Genomic DNA, 16910 nt, shown 5'->3' with positions numbered 1-16910 from the left:
AAAAAAAAAAAAAAAAAAAAATTAACAGCAGGGAAGAGAGCAGACCTCGGTCTATAAGTACTTCACAACTCAGAGGAATTCGACTCAGAGTTTCTTCTGGCAGGGCCTCGTGAACTTTAGGAACAAAACTCCTAGAAAAGAAACGTGTTGTAGTCTCAAAGAACCAACAGCCCTCCTTCAGACCTTTGTCCAGATAACAATCAGGTTATTTTTTTAAAGTGTTACCAACCTGTAGCTTACCTCCACAGTGCCCCCACCCCGCTTACAGCATCCTCCTCCTCCTCCTCCTCACTATCACCCCCTTCCCCCGCCCACCTCCGCCCTTTAATCTCATCTCTCCTCGCTGCTCCTCCGCACTCACAGTTTGAGCTCGTTTGCAATCTTTGAGGCAATGTTCTTGAAGGCGATGGATGTGCCTGAGATGCGTTTGAAGCGCACGCCGTTGAGGGAGAGCCGCGGTAGCTTGCACACCTCCATCTCCCACTGGACGAAGTCGTCGCGCGCCGGGTTTCCCGACATGCACAGCAGCATGTAGCGCTCGCGCATCTCGTACTCGCAGCTGTTGGAGTCCAGCACCTTGCGGATCTCGCGCATCATCTCCGTGGGCTCCATGGACGACGTGGTCTTCATGGACCAGGTGAAGCGAAGCGAGCGCGGCTTGGCCGCGTCCTTCTGGCTGCCGATGGCAGGAGGGGTGCCGGTGCCACCTGAGGAGGGAGAAGAGAAGGGAAGAGAAGAGAAGAGAGAGGTGAGAGGGCAAATGATCTGAGGAATAGATGAGCAAGAGTTATGAGAGGCAAATAAAGGCGGGAGGGGAGAAATAAAGCTGAAAAGGGAGGGGAAAAGGATTAAAAAACATAAAACAAGTGTGGAGAGAGACATGTAGAATGAGAAAAGAGCTCAGAACAAAAAATGAAATAAAAAAAACATTAAGGTATTAGTCAGAATAAGAACTGATTACCATGACCTGAAGGAAGAAGTAGAACTGAATTGGAATACAACACTTCAATGATAATAAAGTGTTATTGAAGCTTCTCTGAGCTTAAAGGGATATTTCACTGCTGGAAAGATGAATAGATATTTAAATTGGGTCATTTATGTAGTAGAAATTGTTTATAAATCGGTGCCTTCTAGGCCGAGAAAAAAACGGAACATGTAATTTTGGCTCATGTGGATTAAAGGCAACAACTCCCAGAATGCACTTGCTTCACTTCCCTACAAGTCCACTCCAAGCCACGCCTATGGGTTACAGACATAGAGAGGCAGTCAAGGCCAGATTATTTACACAATTAGATTATTACACAAAGCAACGTTTCACCGTGGCTAAAGTGGTGTTACACCTTTAAAATATATAAAATCAACATTATATAAAACGACCAACGGAACAGGCTACATTTAGTGCACACACATTATCGGCTCCATAAAGTTAAGCTAACGCAACGGTAGCATTAGCGCTTGGGGTGATGTAAACACAGCCGGGAACTTGCGTGGAATGTACAATGGTCGGCATGTAACGACTCTTCAGAAGAGGAAATAATCTGCACTTGAGCTTCTGCGTGCGAAAGCTGCCTGACGACAATCTTCTGAACATAACCATACTGATTATTACAGAGGGAGTGGTGTGGAGCCGATAGTCTTAATTAGCTCTGTAGAAACTCATACGCAATGGCAATAATATCAAAAAGTTACGCACTGAAGCTTGAACTGCACAGCCCTAGTGGAGAGGAAATCATTATTCCTGCCAGTGACTGTTCTATTTATTCTTCACATGCCATTTGATAATAACAATAATAATAAAAGCAGACATACCGGTGTTACCAGATCCTGGGGAGGAGTTGTTCTCATCATTGTTGGAAGAAGAGGAGAGAACACCGCCGGACGTCTTCTCGGACTTGTCCACTGTGCTGCTCAGCATAGACCTGGGTGAGGGATGGGAGGGTGGAAGAGAAGGATAGAGGTGGCCGAAAGACAGGAGGAGAAGAAAGAACGTGCAGATAAAGAGATGAGACAACAGGACAGGAAGAGGGAGAAGAAAGGGTGAGGATGAGGAAGAAATAAGCAAAGAGAGAAAAAGAAAAAAAGTGTGAGAATTGAGAGAATTATTTAAAAAGTAGAGACAAAAAAAGGAGGGGAGGAGGAGAATGGAGAAATGAAGGGATAATTGAGAGGAGATAATGAGGTCGTGGAAATGAAATGAAGACAAAAAAGCAAAATTTCTTTCAGCACCCCTGTGTGTGTTTGTGCGTGCATGTCTCTCAGGTTGCTAAAATGTGTGTGGATGTGTGTGCGTGACAGTGAATTTAGAGTCTGCTTGCACACAAACACACATTTGGGTACCCTCAGTTCTGATTTCCCCTCTCACACACCCATGCAGGCCAACCTCCACACCGGCACTCTCACTCTCTGGGATGCTACCATTCAAAGCTTATCTCTCGACCCCTGATTGGTTAAGCCATTATCACCGTCACCATCACCAACCAATTACATCCCAGCTTGCTCCCCTCCCTCTCCCAGCCATTCACAACAAGCTCAGAGATCATCTACTGATTGGCTCCAGTCTACTGATTGGCAGGCGGGTTTTGGAAGAGTATGGGGGTTTGTGGGGTTTTCGGGCTGCTCTGTATCTCACCTGCTCCCCTCATCCCGACCCTCTCCCTCATACGGACTCCTCGAGAAAAATCAACAAAAGTTTAGTCTTTTTCAGGGCTAAGGGCAACAACTGGACTCTTACACAGAAAGGTAATCAATCGACTGGCGGAACACAGTCGCGCTGCTCGCCATGCCTGCCTGAAATGTTCCAATCCAACCACCCCAAATGTCTCATGTCCACTCCAAGTGTTCACAGTCGGCAGCCAGCTGATGACTTCACAGCACACAATGCAGATCCCAAAGCCAGTCCACTCTGAGCCCCCCCCCCCCCATCTCACAGTTCCTCAATCAGGAGACATCGGGATTGTTCAATGAGTTGAAAAGACTGAGCTGCACCAGCCATTGATAAATCCATTCCTAAGTTGATGTGTGAAGTCCTTAACATATTAGCAGCTGCAAGCTTTAATGTTAAAACATAACTTTTTTATGGCATCTACATGTGTACATGAAAAAACATGTGTCTCAGAGTTAATCGGATTTATGATGTGGTAGATGCTAACCGAATGACGTTATGTGATCATTTGATCCAATGCGATCAGCATGACGTTTTATTATTTGAGGTACATTGTGTCACTTTTGGAAAAAGTTTTTTAAATATTACCTAAACAGGTTATTTATCAGTACGCTAATTTGGCGATTTAATTAATTCAGGTTGCCACGCAACAGTCAGCCCTGCCAATTAACAGGTGAAAACACTTTTCAACAACTAAGCTCTATGTTAGAACTAGTTTGTGTGGTGCAACTGGTTTTCATTCAGCGACTCATGAAACTAAATTTGAGTTTGAACTGGGCTAAGTTGGGAACTTTGAACAAGGGAGATGGATGGGATAGAATGACCTGAATACATTTATTTTAGATTAGAATTGAAGTATTTCCAACAAGTTGGAACAGAATGCAATGGGTTGCAATGTGTTGGATTCAAACAAAATGGAAAGTTTGGAACAAAACGTAATATGGAATGACTTGGAACAAAACGTAACATGGAATGATTTGGAACAGAATGGAATGGAATGGGTTCACACAAAATGGAATGTTGCGAGCAAAATGTGAAATGGAACAATTTGGACCAGGATGGAATGGTTTGGAACAGAGTGGTCGGCACGGTGAGGGCGAGTTGTGCGGCTAAAGGATGTTAGGAGCATTTATGATCCCAGCACTGCGTTAAAACCTTTATTAGTAACAGTAGACCTACAAACAGGTTGGTTTAGGAACATCCTATATAAAATCAATCTCTCGCTCTCTCTCGACAACACACAAAACAAACCTAACACACAAAGACAAAGACAAGAAAATGGCTAAACACATTCAGACAATGGAAGGAAAGTGACACATACATGACAAATTCAACAGTTTATGGTCCTAAATTCATTCGGTTGTGGGAAATCATCATCAATGTTTTGCCCCGTTCACATAATTATAGAAAATACCTTCTGCAACAGAAATGTGAATACAAATGTAGCACATGGGAAATGACAAGTGGGAGAAGTGGAAGTTACACAAGGATATCATCAAAAATAGAAGAAAACTGGTGAACAATTTAACATTCACTTTGCATGCTCTGTATGATCTAGCCAAATATGAAGGGATGCAAAATGGCTCCCAGAGGAGGGGCACAATGACATCAAGCGACAACAAAGGATGAGATGATGACCAAACATCTTACTTTACTTACTGAGAACTTGCACTGTGCACCACATGAAGTGCACTTTAAATACATGCAGCCAAAATATATTCATATACTCATAAACAGAACAACCTGCCCCACATGAATACACATGGTTAAGGCAGATTAAGTATTTCTCCCTCTCATTTTTCAAATTGAATGATTTATGAGAATCCTTAAATAAGCCATAGGCTTTGATGCTTAGTTTGTCCAAAAATATTAATACAACCTCTAACCACCAGGTGGAGCAATGGTCCAGATTAAAGGAAAACTGCTCTACCAGCTGGTGAAAAGCAGACAACACACTCAAAAGCGAGTGTGTGTTAAACAAATGTTGTGAAATGTGTGTTCAGCATGTACATATATAAATGTAAAATGTGTCATTGTGTTTAGCATCTGCATGTAGTGCAAATATCTCTCTGAGCATGGAGCCATGTTGTCTGTGCAAATGTACATTTATGTGCATCGAGGCATAAAGCTCTTTTCCAGCCAGAGTCGGTCAAAGCCATCCAGTTGTGTGGTTGTTGTTGTTGTTGTTGTTGTTGTTAGAGAGCCAGTGCCAGAGCAAGAACACAGCAATATAAGAAAATTAAGAGTGCAGCCTCCAGAAAAGAGTGCAGCCTGAGAAACACTGAGTCCCCATCCCTCCCAGATCCTCTCCTTCCCTTTACGTCCATCCACAACTACAGCTGGGGACTTATCATCAATTACACAACTCCAGTCTCTAATTTGACCAAACCAATGAAAGCAAAGAGGTGAGATGGGTGGTAGTTTTGTAGGTGTTAGCTTGGATAATGGTTAGCAAAATTATATAATCCGGGGCAAAGAGTCAGGCAGACTAAAATTAAAAGCACCTGCTGATAACAGCTTAAAAATCAATGGGGTTCTTTTTTTCTCACCCATATGCTTATAGAAATGTGGAAATTAGTACATGATGCTGTTTATGATCCAGTTTTAAAGATATGGAGAAGAATACCTCCATCAAAAGAAGGCCAACATTACCTGCATCTGAAGCTAAGGAAAGACTTAAGGGTAGACAGGGAGTAGTTTGATCTATTGCACCATTAAGACTCAACCTAAATCTGGGACGCTACAGGGGAGCACGAGCTCTCACACACTCTACTTGGTAAATAAATGGAAAAAAAGGAGGGATGAGGAGGAGGTGGATGGGAGAGACGATGGAGGGAAAAAGATGAAGAGGGGTGAGATGTTATTGTGCTGCATGATGATGGAGTGAGTGAGTTACGCGAGTGGGCAGCGGGATGAGGGGGAAGTTAGTAAAAATAAATTAACAAATAAATAAAAATGGGCCAAAACACGGCACTCAAAACCAGAAAGCTCAAAAAAAGGGGGCCAACCACAGAAAAAGGAGGAGAAAAGATAAGGCTCAAGGCACAAAAGAAAGATTTTAACAAAAAGCTGCACGAAACACCAACAGGGGAGGAAATATAAATATATATATATATATGTAAAATATATATGAAGAAGAGAGTATACGTATATATATCAAGGGGTTATATTTAACATTTGGGGTGTTGCCTACCTTCTCGGAAACCTGAACGACAGATTTCTACAAAAACAAAAGAGGGATAAAGAAAGAAAGAAAGAGAAACAAACGTGTATATAAAAAGGTATAGATTTATGACTTTCCTGTAAAAGACAAGCTGCCCTCTGAGTAGCAATCTTTAAAGCAAACTGTCCAACATGAACCAAGCTCATTTAGGATTGAAGCAGCAAGCACAACCATCATTAAATACCAAAAATAAACTAAATCAGTGTTACTGCAGTCGACTTTCAGTATTGGGCGCACACCGGAACACCTTACAGGGATTTAATGAACTCTGTGGGAAAATTCTATTAAGAGACCTTGTTTGAACACAGACACCCCCCCCCCCCCCTCCCAACATGAAATGAAGCGCTCCTCCACATACGGAGCAGTCCTGGGTGATCCTGAAAAGAAGCGTTTGTGAGGTGAAAAGTTCAAATGTGATAACAAATAAATAAAAATAAAACAAAGGAGAGAAACAAACACTTCCTATACAAAAAACAAAGACACATTTCCAATGAATGCAAATGCATTGGTTAAGCAACAACTTAATTTTAAACAAACACTGAGCAACTTAAGCTGTCACTCACTCAGACACACACAGACACACACACACACACACACACACACACACACACAAACAGAGACACACACACACACACACAGACAGACAGACACACACACACATACAGACAGACACACACGTGTCAAGGACGGAGAAATATCACTCCAGACCATGCAAGAAAATGCAGTGGTGAGGTTATATGATATGTTAATAAAACACGCTTTAGTGCATATACCGGTAAATGTGTGTGTGTGTGTTTGTGTGTGTGGTCAAACTGCACAAATGCAACACAATCTCTCTGTCTCCACCACCTCTACTTCCTACTGGCACGCCAAGTTGTGTGTGTGTGTGTCAAGGTGTCCCCACTAGCGGTATTTATAGTTGAGGGAAAAGTGATATCTCCGGTGTAACCATGGATACTGTCGCCACGGCGCTACAGTATCTCTGAGTGGGAGGCCTAGAGAGGCTGTGCCTGTTCCTCCGCCTCACACACGCACTCATGCACGAGAATGTGATAGTTTTTAATTTTGTCGTTTTCAAGCTAATATCACCAAAAATACAAGCAGTACTCTATCTTTCTCTTACTCCCTTCCTCTCACACATTTCAACACTCGTATTTATAATGAGCCTCCGGGGCTGTTTGGTGACACAGAAGCGATGACGACCATCTCAACTTTACCACATCATCCCTTTGTACTGCGGCCTGGGATTGTAATGTGCCACTCAGCCTTGCTGCTCCTTTTTTTCTCTCTCATCTGTGGCCTTTTACTTGTCTCCCATTCTTTACTTGCTGCGTACAGACTTCATCGTCCTTTATACATGATTTAGATCAAACATTGTCTTAGTCTTTTTCTATGGAACTAGCAGAAACCACTGGGTTTGGTCTAGATGTCACAAGACACTGTAGTCTAAGTTGATAAAAATAACATTAGTCAGGGTTTTCCTTCCCTTCCACTTTTATAACCACAATGTACTGTCTTCACCTTTACTGTCCTTACAGAGTTAAATTAAAGCTACAAAGCCAACTCCACTTCCAAGAGGAAATTAAATCTAAGTAAAACAAGTTTAGCTTTGATTACAACAAGGTACCCATAGGAGCAGTTTTAGTGCTGCAACCTGCAGTAGAGAACTGAGATGAAGACTGGGCCAAACGTGGAACCAAAACCAAAATTACTCCTCGCTCACCACTGCTCCAAACAAAATTATAGAGGAGACACAGCTGTTCCCTTCCTCTCCCTTTCTACTCCCAGCAGAGTTACAGATCAGCACAAGTTTAGTGATAGGGATGAGATGAGACCAGCCCCTTTAAAGAAACACTCGGAAAACCAGTGATGACATGGACGCACGGTGCGTTGTTCCTGAGAGGAAATGAGCACATGAAATAACTTGTAACGTAAACCTAGTCATTTTCTCTTTAAAGCCGAAACCTCAACACTCAGAAAAAGCTTCAACATGTACTTGTGCGGCAGTGTAGCTGGATAATAAGTACAGCTGCTACCACGACGGCTCTGCATTTACCGAGCAACAAACTTTCTTCTTCTGCCACATATTGCCTGCTGTCCTATTTGTCTTGCTACTTCCTTTCTCTTCTCTAGGACTACACCAGAGTAGAAATACTCACCCTTCCCATTTTCCCATGCTTCTCTGTTTTCTGCCACTCACCTGCGTACAAACTTGGATGTGAACTTGCTGAAAATCCCTGTGGCTCCGTGTGTCCTCCGGGCCTGGCTGTTGCCATGTGACAGCGATGGGGACGCGGGCCCGCCGGGGTAGGCGGAGCCCTGCTGGTCCCGGGCACCCCGCTGCTGGCCTGCATGGAATGTGCTGCGGATGCCCACCCCTCGGGAGAAGTTGGTGCGGTCCGATGCGGCCGCGCTGCTGATGTTGTGGGCAGACGGGGAGGCCCCGGGCGCCCGCTGAGTAGGGGCACTATAGAGAAAGAGTGGAAAGAAAGAGGAGGAAACGGGAGGGAGGGAGGGAGGGTAAATAATAGGAGACACAGAGGAGGGGAGGGTGTAGAAGAGAGGAGGATGCAGAGAAGATGAAGGAGGTGCAAAAAAAATTCGGGAGCGTGATTGGAAAGAGTTTGAAAGGTGTGATGAGAGAGGAGGCAGTGAAGAGGAGGTGCAAATGAAGAAGAATTCAGGGTTACAAAGATTGGGCAGGAAATAAGAAGAGAAAGCAGGAAACAAAGCCAGTATGACAGGTGTGAGGGGTAGGAGGTGATGCAGGAGGAGTAGAAAGAAAGGAAAGAGTTTTAACAAGAGGGGATGGGAGGGGTGTGGGACAGGAATAAAGCGTTAGACAAACACTTCAGACAATCCCTTCCTTTTCACGTGCTACTTACCTTGGAGTAAGGTCATAAAAGTATCTATGTCTGTTCTACGTCTGCTCGCCCTGATGTTTCATGTAATCCCTTCAATCAGCCAAGTCAATATTTAGGGCTACATCAGGTTACTAACACATGCTCACACACTCAGTTAATCCTCATAGCTTCAACTGTAGGGCAAGGCAACACACACACACACACACGCGCACACACACACTCCCTTATGCTGGCAAGATAATTCAAGCTAATATAATCAAAGATACAAGCACACACCTCCCTGAGCTGAAAACTTGCATATTAATTTTCAGCATGTGTGTGGCAGCACTACACATGGAGAACAAACGTAAATGACCAAAGCACACAAACTGAAAGTGGAATAAATAGAGAACCTAATACAAATGCACCGTCCACTGTAGAGGGCTGCAATGGGACTGGGATACCACCTAACCCAAATGATGCAGGTGCAGGATATGGTTACTCTAATGTGGGTTGTCACAACATCATGACAACATTTCATATATGAAAATAGGGGGTAATTACTAGGCTTTAACAGCTAAGTAAATGCTGTAGTCTGACATTACACAATCTTCTCTGCATCTACTACCTATCAAGAAAGAAGGACACAATCCAAAATCCATGTAGATTCAAGATCTTTTAAAGATGGGTAGCTGAATAACGGCATTGTCAGTTCTTAGGGACTACACGTGTTGTTTTCCCCTGTGGGATGAGGTGGGAGATGAATGGTGTTTTTGCTGAAGCAACCGGTGACGGTCAAAAATTATATGAGAGGGATTGAAAAAGCTATCCAATGCAGTCCTATAATACACTTAAGGATCTTGTCATTCAAGATTACAGTTGTGTGATGAACAGCTTTGACACATCCTTTAATTTGATGTGGATATGTTGTGCAAGTTGTGCACAGAGGACAAAATGTACCTATCCAGATAAAGACACAGCATTTCTATGGCTACAGATGCTGGGAAAGAAAGGATGGATCAGGAAGATTAGTGTGGACCAGTGAGACACATAGTTAATGAAGATGACTGTTGATAGGGAAGGAATACATTTTGCAGAGAGGAAAATGGATGTAATATTTTCCAATTGTTTCACCATATGAAAGCATTCTATTGTCACTTAAAGATCCCATTTTCAGGTTCATAGTGTATTTGGGGTTTCTTCTAGAACATGTGTACGTGCTTCAATGTTTAAAAAGCACAGTATTTCTTTTCATACTGTGTCTAAATATAACCATATTCACCCTCTGTCTGAAACGCTCCGCTATAGCGCCTGTCTCTTAAAGCCCACCTCCCCAAAAAGCCCAGTCTTCTCTGACTGGACAGCGTTTCGGGGGTATTCCGCATCTGAGCTTGCAGCCGGAGATTGACCGTAACAGCACTTTCTACCTATAGTAGAGTTGTTACATCACAACCCTACAGACGTCCTGATGGCTTGTGGATGCAGCATTTTAATTTTCACAGTATTTATAAAGCACCTTGACCTGCTTTATAATCTAAAATGACATGGAAATCTCACTTATTACAACCCGGGACCTTTAGGAAAAAGAGTAGTGTCCGTCAAGTACATTAAAAAGGTGTGTTGTAGTAAGGTTTGGCTGATGGTGCAGCTGGATGATTTTCATACTGGGCATACATGATTTGCATATAGTACATTGCACCTCTATGTTATACAAATGTAGAGCTGCCCGCGTGCCTCATGAATGCTGATGCAGTAAAATAGATTGTTATAAATAATCTTAATTCATGAGAATGGTATTTGAAATGCATTTTTCAGAAGGGTATTCGGAGACAGCTGAAGAAAACAGGAATGGGTGGGACTAAAGGGCATAGACTATGTTCTGAGAAAAAGTTGCCTATTCCTCACTTAGAATACAGTCTATGTGTTGGAGTGGTACCTTCTCTCCAGCGTTCCCAACCAGGTTTTGAACAGCCCAAGCTCACTGCTGAACGACGCATGCAACAGAGCAAGACTTCAACATAGAGCAGACAAAACCACATACAGCCAGAGGGCCACCTTGACATTTGCTCTGCTGGAATTTTAGCCTGACATTTGTGTGGGGAGGGTTTCACTAGACAACTGTCACAAAAAGGGTGGGGGTCTCCTGAGGCTGAACTGATATGCCACTTGCACAGACCGTCGGTATTTAAGGTAGCTGAGGAACATATGCAAAGACCTTCCACCGTGTATTGTGACACGTGGCTTGACGAGAAAAAGAGAAAAAAAGGACTAAAACTCAAAAAAATATCAAAGTAGCCCTCGAAACAGACACCATAAAGCAATAAAACATCAAGCATGTTAAACAACGACGCACACACACTAGCCAAGCATACAGACAGCAAATACACGCAAAGTTCACACGAATGACCAACAAGACACAGTCCGGTCATTCTTCCATTTCTTTCATTCAATGAAGACACGCCACAGTAAAGTTAACACTTATTACACAAAGACGGGGTTTTCCCAGGCACTTTCAGAACTGAGGTGGGTTTACACAGCAGGTTGAGGCTGTGTGAGGAGCACTTAACCACCTTTGAGAACAAAAAACAGAGTCTGTGGGAACCTTAAATAGGGAACCCACTTCTTTTCACAGGACTAAAATCCCTTGTCCAAGCCAGGGAAAATCCTTTTGTCAACAAACACAGCATGTCAAAAAAAATAAGTACATTATTATGCATATCAAATATCAAAATATCTATACGTGCAATAGATTATATGGATACATTGTCACAAAAACAAGCAATAACAAAACCATTACTCTACATTTTATCTGATCTCATCTTTATGATGGTGATGAATGATTACTGTATGACAAGTGTAATTTCTGTTGACTAATCAACTTTAAAAGTCTTATTTGCATCAAGTAGTGACCACAACGTTTTGTTTTTTTATCAGCATGATGTTGACAACATTCGATCTTTGACACAGACTCACTAACGCAGCTTACGGCTTAGAAACTTAACCTGAGAACGTCAACATTAGTCTTTTTAGATGCTGAATAATGTTTTGTTTTTTTTTCTCTCAATATCACTTCCAATTTTACCATGTCCGTCTCTTGGCTTGTAGGCTACAGTTAAAAGATCAAGTCTGTTTAGCTTCTAAGCCACCAGGGATACAATGTAAGGGTGAATTTCTGGATTTATCTCCATAGACATCTGTCTTTATTTATTATTTAACAGTATAAACAGTTGCTTGACATCTCTCTGTTTGGTCCTGCCTTAAATGACCCAAAATGCCTAAGATGACAGTAAATAATAGTTATCCTGTAATGTCTATACAACACTACTATGTAATGCCATCTCATTCAATTTGTGTAAGTTATTTTATTCCTTGACCTAGAAGGCATACAGCACACTTCACAACCCAGCCAGCCAATAACCAAGCTTGTATGAAGGGCTAGTCTGCATCCAGTTTATTAGCTATTGAAACCACTGCCTATGAAAACCTGATCCCTGCTGTATTTTTTCATCCTACTAGTAAACAAAACAAGTAAAGTCTCTGGTCGGCCAAAGGTACAGCCCAGCGGAAAACTTGCTCATCTTGTTCTCAAGCTCTGCCTGTTCAGTTATGATCCACTGGGTGGTGTGAGGTTTGAGAGTGACTGATTGGCCATATACGTCAACATCTCCACACTGAGTTTAGGCTTGTACAGCAACTTCATGGCTGTTGCTAAGTAACTGTTGAGTCTATGATGGCTAGTCTTAGAAATGCTGGATATCTTACTATGGTGGTGCTGTAGTGGTAAATATATACAGTAATAGACAGATTAGAACAGCACTTGAAATTGATTGAGAAATTGATAGCACACCAGTAGCTCAAAACAATCTTGCCTTCAGATAAGGTTGTGTTAATGCTAACTTTACTTCCTGGTTCTGGCTTGCTATGAGGGGAAAAAAATGTTACTGTCAAAGAGTTTAACAGTAGATTTAAACTGCACATGTTTCCAAAACTCTACACATAATACCCATCATAAAAAAAGGGAAGAATACAAATGTATAATTTTCACTGGTCATACTTCTCAACTTCTTTTTGGCTCAACAATTTTTTGTTATGGAAATGTGTTGATCTCTTGAATGTGTTGATGAGTGTGTGGTCTTTCTTACACCAAGTGCATTTCTCTTAATATCTATATTAAGTACAGTAAGAGATTAGTTGATTTAAACCAAAAAAGGTATAAAGTATATGAGAATGAGTGAGATAGAGAAACTGTTAAAGCTAGGGTAACGTGTCATGTCAGCCTATGGGAAGGTATTTGAGAGGTGACTGTTGGAAAATCTCCCTCTCTGATCGATTTCACAATTGCTGGGGGGTGGGGGAGGGGCGGTAAAAAACGGTACTGTCCCTTAAATTTAGTTGTGTTGGAAGGTTTCAAAGCCATCAAATCATTTTATCCTTTCGTCATCTCTCCCTTTTGTCCATCGAGGTCTTGCGGGAACAGTGATGATCTGGGTTGAGTCAAGTGGTATGAGCAGAAAGGGGCTAAAAGGGGCTGAAGGAGCTGTGAGCATATGTGTGTGTGAGTGTGTGAGAGTGTGTGTGAGAGTGTGTTTGAGAGAGAGAGAGAGAGACTTGCCTGGGCCGTGGTGCGTGCAGGTCAGAGGGGCAGGGATGATTGGAGGAGGACAGGGACTTGTTGTGGCGGGGACGCGAGGAGGAGGAGGAGAGGACGGCAGCGGCAGAGGCAGTGGAGGCGCGGGAGCCCGGAGTGTTTAGGCTGGGAGGAGGGGGATGAACAGGAGGAGTGCCCCGCACGACACACACACACACACACACACAAAATCCAACGTACATACATACGAACATGACACATACACACAGTGACACACAGCGGGCGGGGTTCGTGTGTGGGTGGGCGGGGAAGTGAGGTGGAGCATGGTTAGAAGCAGCACTTATCAAACACAGTATGGGGGTAGGGAAGAACAGCGGGAAAGACAAAACAGGTGACAGAAAACCGAGCAAAAGGACTTAAACAAAGAAGAAAAGTTGGTCTTTTTTGCTGCTAACATTGTTTCATTGGGATTTCACCGGAAAGCAATCACCAACCACAACCAAAGGCTGACTGTGTTCTTGTGGCTTTATGTTTTTATGTAAAAAATTGACCTGACACAAAAGTTAGAGCACAAAAGACCACCTTTAACAGACACTTTTCTTTTGGCTAGGAAGACTGAAAACACACACAAGACAAATGATGTGGACAAAGTCAGGTTACCAATATTGTAGAAAGGGTGCCCAGATAGCTCAGTTGGTAGAGCGGGTGCCCATACATAGAGGTTACCTCCTTGTTGCAGCGGGCCAGAGTCTGACTCCGACCTGCGGCCCTTTGCTGCATGTCTCTCCCCCCCCCCCTTCATGTCTTCAGCTGTCCCGTCAATAAAGGCCTACAAATGCTCCAAAAAATCTTCGCACCTACACCCTCAATGTGTACATATCTTGTTTTATCTATCCTAAAATACTTGCTGCTTTTTCAAATGTCTTTTTTTTGTCTATTTTTTTAATCTTTTGTAGAGCACACTGCATTCATTTTATGGTTTTGTAAGAACGAGACAAAATGTAGTTAAAATCTACATTAAAACTAATTACCTCATGTTCATTCTAAGATATAACAGGCAGGGGTAAAGTGCTGAGTTTATTCATGAAGTATATCATTGGCAGGAAAAAAAGCTGCTTTCACAGTCCTGAAAATCAGTCAGACCTCTGAGTAGAGCTGGCCGATAAGGAAAAAAATCTAATATCACAATATTTTTGATAACATACCTCAAGGCCGATATTGTAGCAATATTGTACTTTGTAGTGTGACTATTGATGCTTTCACAAAATATTAACACAATGGTGTTTTGATAAATAATGTGGATACAATGACTAAGTTGGTAAAGGCAAGTAATAGAAAAGCTAAAACAGTAATGCAGCTTCTAAAACCAGGAAAAGGCCACTTGTGTCATAATATGTGATATTACGATGTCCAAAATCTAAGACCCTACCACTGAGCATACAGTTTTATGGATTTCACCTGTCTTGGGACTTCTGCCTGTCAAGTCCCTGACTTTCCAGTTCTTCCTTGCCTTTGATACTGCAAACCATCTAAACTATATACGTAACAAAGAATAGTTTATTGAAATATTCAAGCAAAACAACACTGGCTATTTTCCGCTCTTAATCAGCCAGGCTGCTATGTGCCGCTATAACTTGACTTTATCCACACACAGAAAAAAAAAAACAGTAAGAGACAGGGCAGGGTGGTACCAGAGGGAGCGAGATAGAACAAGAGAGCAGAGGAATTGGCAATGAGAGAGGGACATTTAGAGATGTTAACCAAACAGCTGCTAATTACACAGGAAACAAACACGTAGTTAAGAGAAATGCACACTCTTTCTGACAGGGTTAATATGGCCAGTGATGGAAAAATAACAGCATTCACTAGGCAACCCAGTGTGTGCAAAGGTTTGAGCATGTGTGACATGTATGTTTGCAAGCATGTGTGTGTGTGTTTTTTGTGTGTGTGTGTCAGTCAATGAGTTTGAATGTGTACCACCTCTGTGTGAGTGTGGTTATTATTGTGTATGTGTAATCCTATTAATGGGACCATATAGGACCACTGAGAGTTAATATTCCATCACAAGTCTTCTTAATCTCCTTAGTGAGAGGGGGGAAAAGGAAACAGAGAAGAAAGATTAATATAAAGACAAGAATGTAAAATGAAGGCTGGGAAAAACAGCAAAGAAGGGAGGTGCCAAGTAAAATGAATTTTAAGATCCAGACGGCAAGAGCTCAGACGCAGGTAAAAGAACACCAAACAAAGAAAATTAGAAAAGGACAAAAAAGGGAAAAAGAAAACACGTGGAAGGGGAGGGTGTAACAAGTATAAAAGGCCAAACTTCAAAGCATTAATGATGATCAAATAAAGTCACTTTAAAATCAAAGCAGATGACAACCACTAAGTTAGCAGAGCTTAATATGGCTATTAGACCCACAGAGCTAAAAAACAACAATGCTGTCTCAAATGACCACATCGTCAATATGAAGTGCTAAGACTGAAAGATGATGACCAAAGGGAAAAAAATGACCAAAACATCTTAAAACTTATCAGCCTGAACATGGACTCAATTTAGTCATTTTTATGATGTTGTAGGACACTATGTTGGAAACGAGGGGGTCATTTGAGACTGATTCATAAACAGGTAGTAAGGTAATAAAGTAATAATGATAATGAATGCTGTAACGTAGTAGGGGTTATGGTTTGGCGTAATGTTTAATGCTCTTGAAAAGCTCACAAAGCAAATGGCTGGTTAAGCATGAGGGATGTGTGCGTTGTTGTACGTGTAGACAAAGGAGGCGTATTTAGCACCAGAGGCTTACAATCGCGGGCGACAAACTCACCGATTTTGATCGACAGATACATTTACCGCGTGATGGTGTTTTTATGGCCTTAAAATTAATATAAGAAAGTCCACAACCAAGCAACTCCAAAAGGGTTAAAAAGTTATTTTGTCCATTGGAATTGTGGTTGGGGAAGAACATTTTGAAAGCATATGATGAGAAAGGGGAAAGGGAGGGCATGTTACACTCAGACATATCCCAATTCAATGAAAGAAAGGAGCCTGAATTATGGCTAAAACCAAAAGGTAGACATTGTTACTTATCTTATTTTCTCCACATACCTCCTGTCGGGTTTTGCACTTGCTAAAACTTTCAACCGTCTATCCCTGGTTTGACTTTGGGCAAGCACTTTAATTTAACTACAAGTTTGGGGAAGTCAAAAGGTAAAAAGAACATTTTAATAAAGAAACGGAACAGAAAGAAGGAAAGAGTTCTTCATGTGTTGGACCTTGCCTCTGCTGACTGGCAGTCCTCCATCGCACCATCAGGGGTAATCTGTAATCTACTGGAGGCTTGGCCTAAATTGCCAAAGGAGTCTGATTTCCTTCTCTAGGAGGGCTCACCCCATTCTGAGGGGAAGCTGAGGGCCTCCCTGAGCCAGCTGGCTGAGCTCAGGTGAGTACCAGCCAAGGTCTGGGATTCAGTCACTGAGACAGCTGTGGGACTGCTTCATTCACAAACCATGGTGAGTGTGTTCATAGTCTGTGTGCTAGTGAGGAAGCAGCGCTGCCTCACTTCAACTACTTGAGTTGCCAGTAATGAGAGAGAA

At 42.3% G+C, this 16910-nt stretch overlaps 1 protein-coding gene across 13 annotated transcripts in view; it reads right to left on the bottom strand.

Moving 5' to 3' along the window:
* Positions 1 to 208: 208 nt before the first annotated feature.
* Positions 209 to 16910, bottom strand: part of mark2b (MAP/microtubule affinity-regulating kinase 2b) — a 54258-nt gene continuing 37556 nt past the window's right edge. For 6 of the 13 annotated variants that reach the window (XM_034856496.1, XM_034856504.1, XM_034856499.1 and 3 more), the window contains exons 16-21: positions 13341 to 13481; positions 8086 to 8352; positions 5856 to 5882; positions 2630 to 2668; positions 1810 to 1919; positions 209 to 707 (exon numbers count right to left, since the gene is read on the bottom strand). In XM_034856496.1, the coding sequence (XP_034712387.1) occupies positions 358 to 707; positions 1810 to 1919; positions 2630 to 2668; positions 5856 to 5882; positions 8086 to 8352; positions 13341 to 13481 (934 nt within the window). In that variant the 3' untranslated portion in view covers positions 209 to 357. The remainder of the gene's footprint in view (positions 708 to 1809; positions 1920 to 2629; positions 2669 to 5855; positions 5883 to 8085; positions 8353 to 13340; positions 13482 to 16910) is intronic. The other 7 variants (XM_034856500.1, XM_034856509.1, XM_034856498.1 and 4 more) reach the window with 6 other exon arrangements.

The sequence above is a fragment of the Etheostoma cragini genome, chromosome 19 (genome assembly GCF_013103735.1).
Source record: "Etheostoma cragini isolate CJK2018 chromosome 19, CSU_Ecrag_1.0, whole genome shotgun sequence".
Taxonomy (NCBI): Eukaryota; Metazoa; Chordata; class Actinopteri; order Perciformes; family Percidae; genus Etheostoma; species Etheostoma cragini.
The sequence above is the reverse complement of the archived record's forward strand: the minus strand, read 5'-3'. Positions and strand labels throughout refer to the sequence as shown.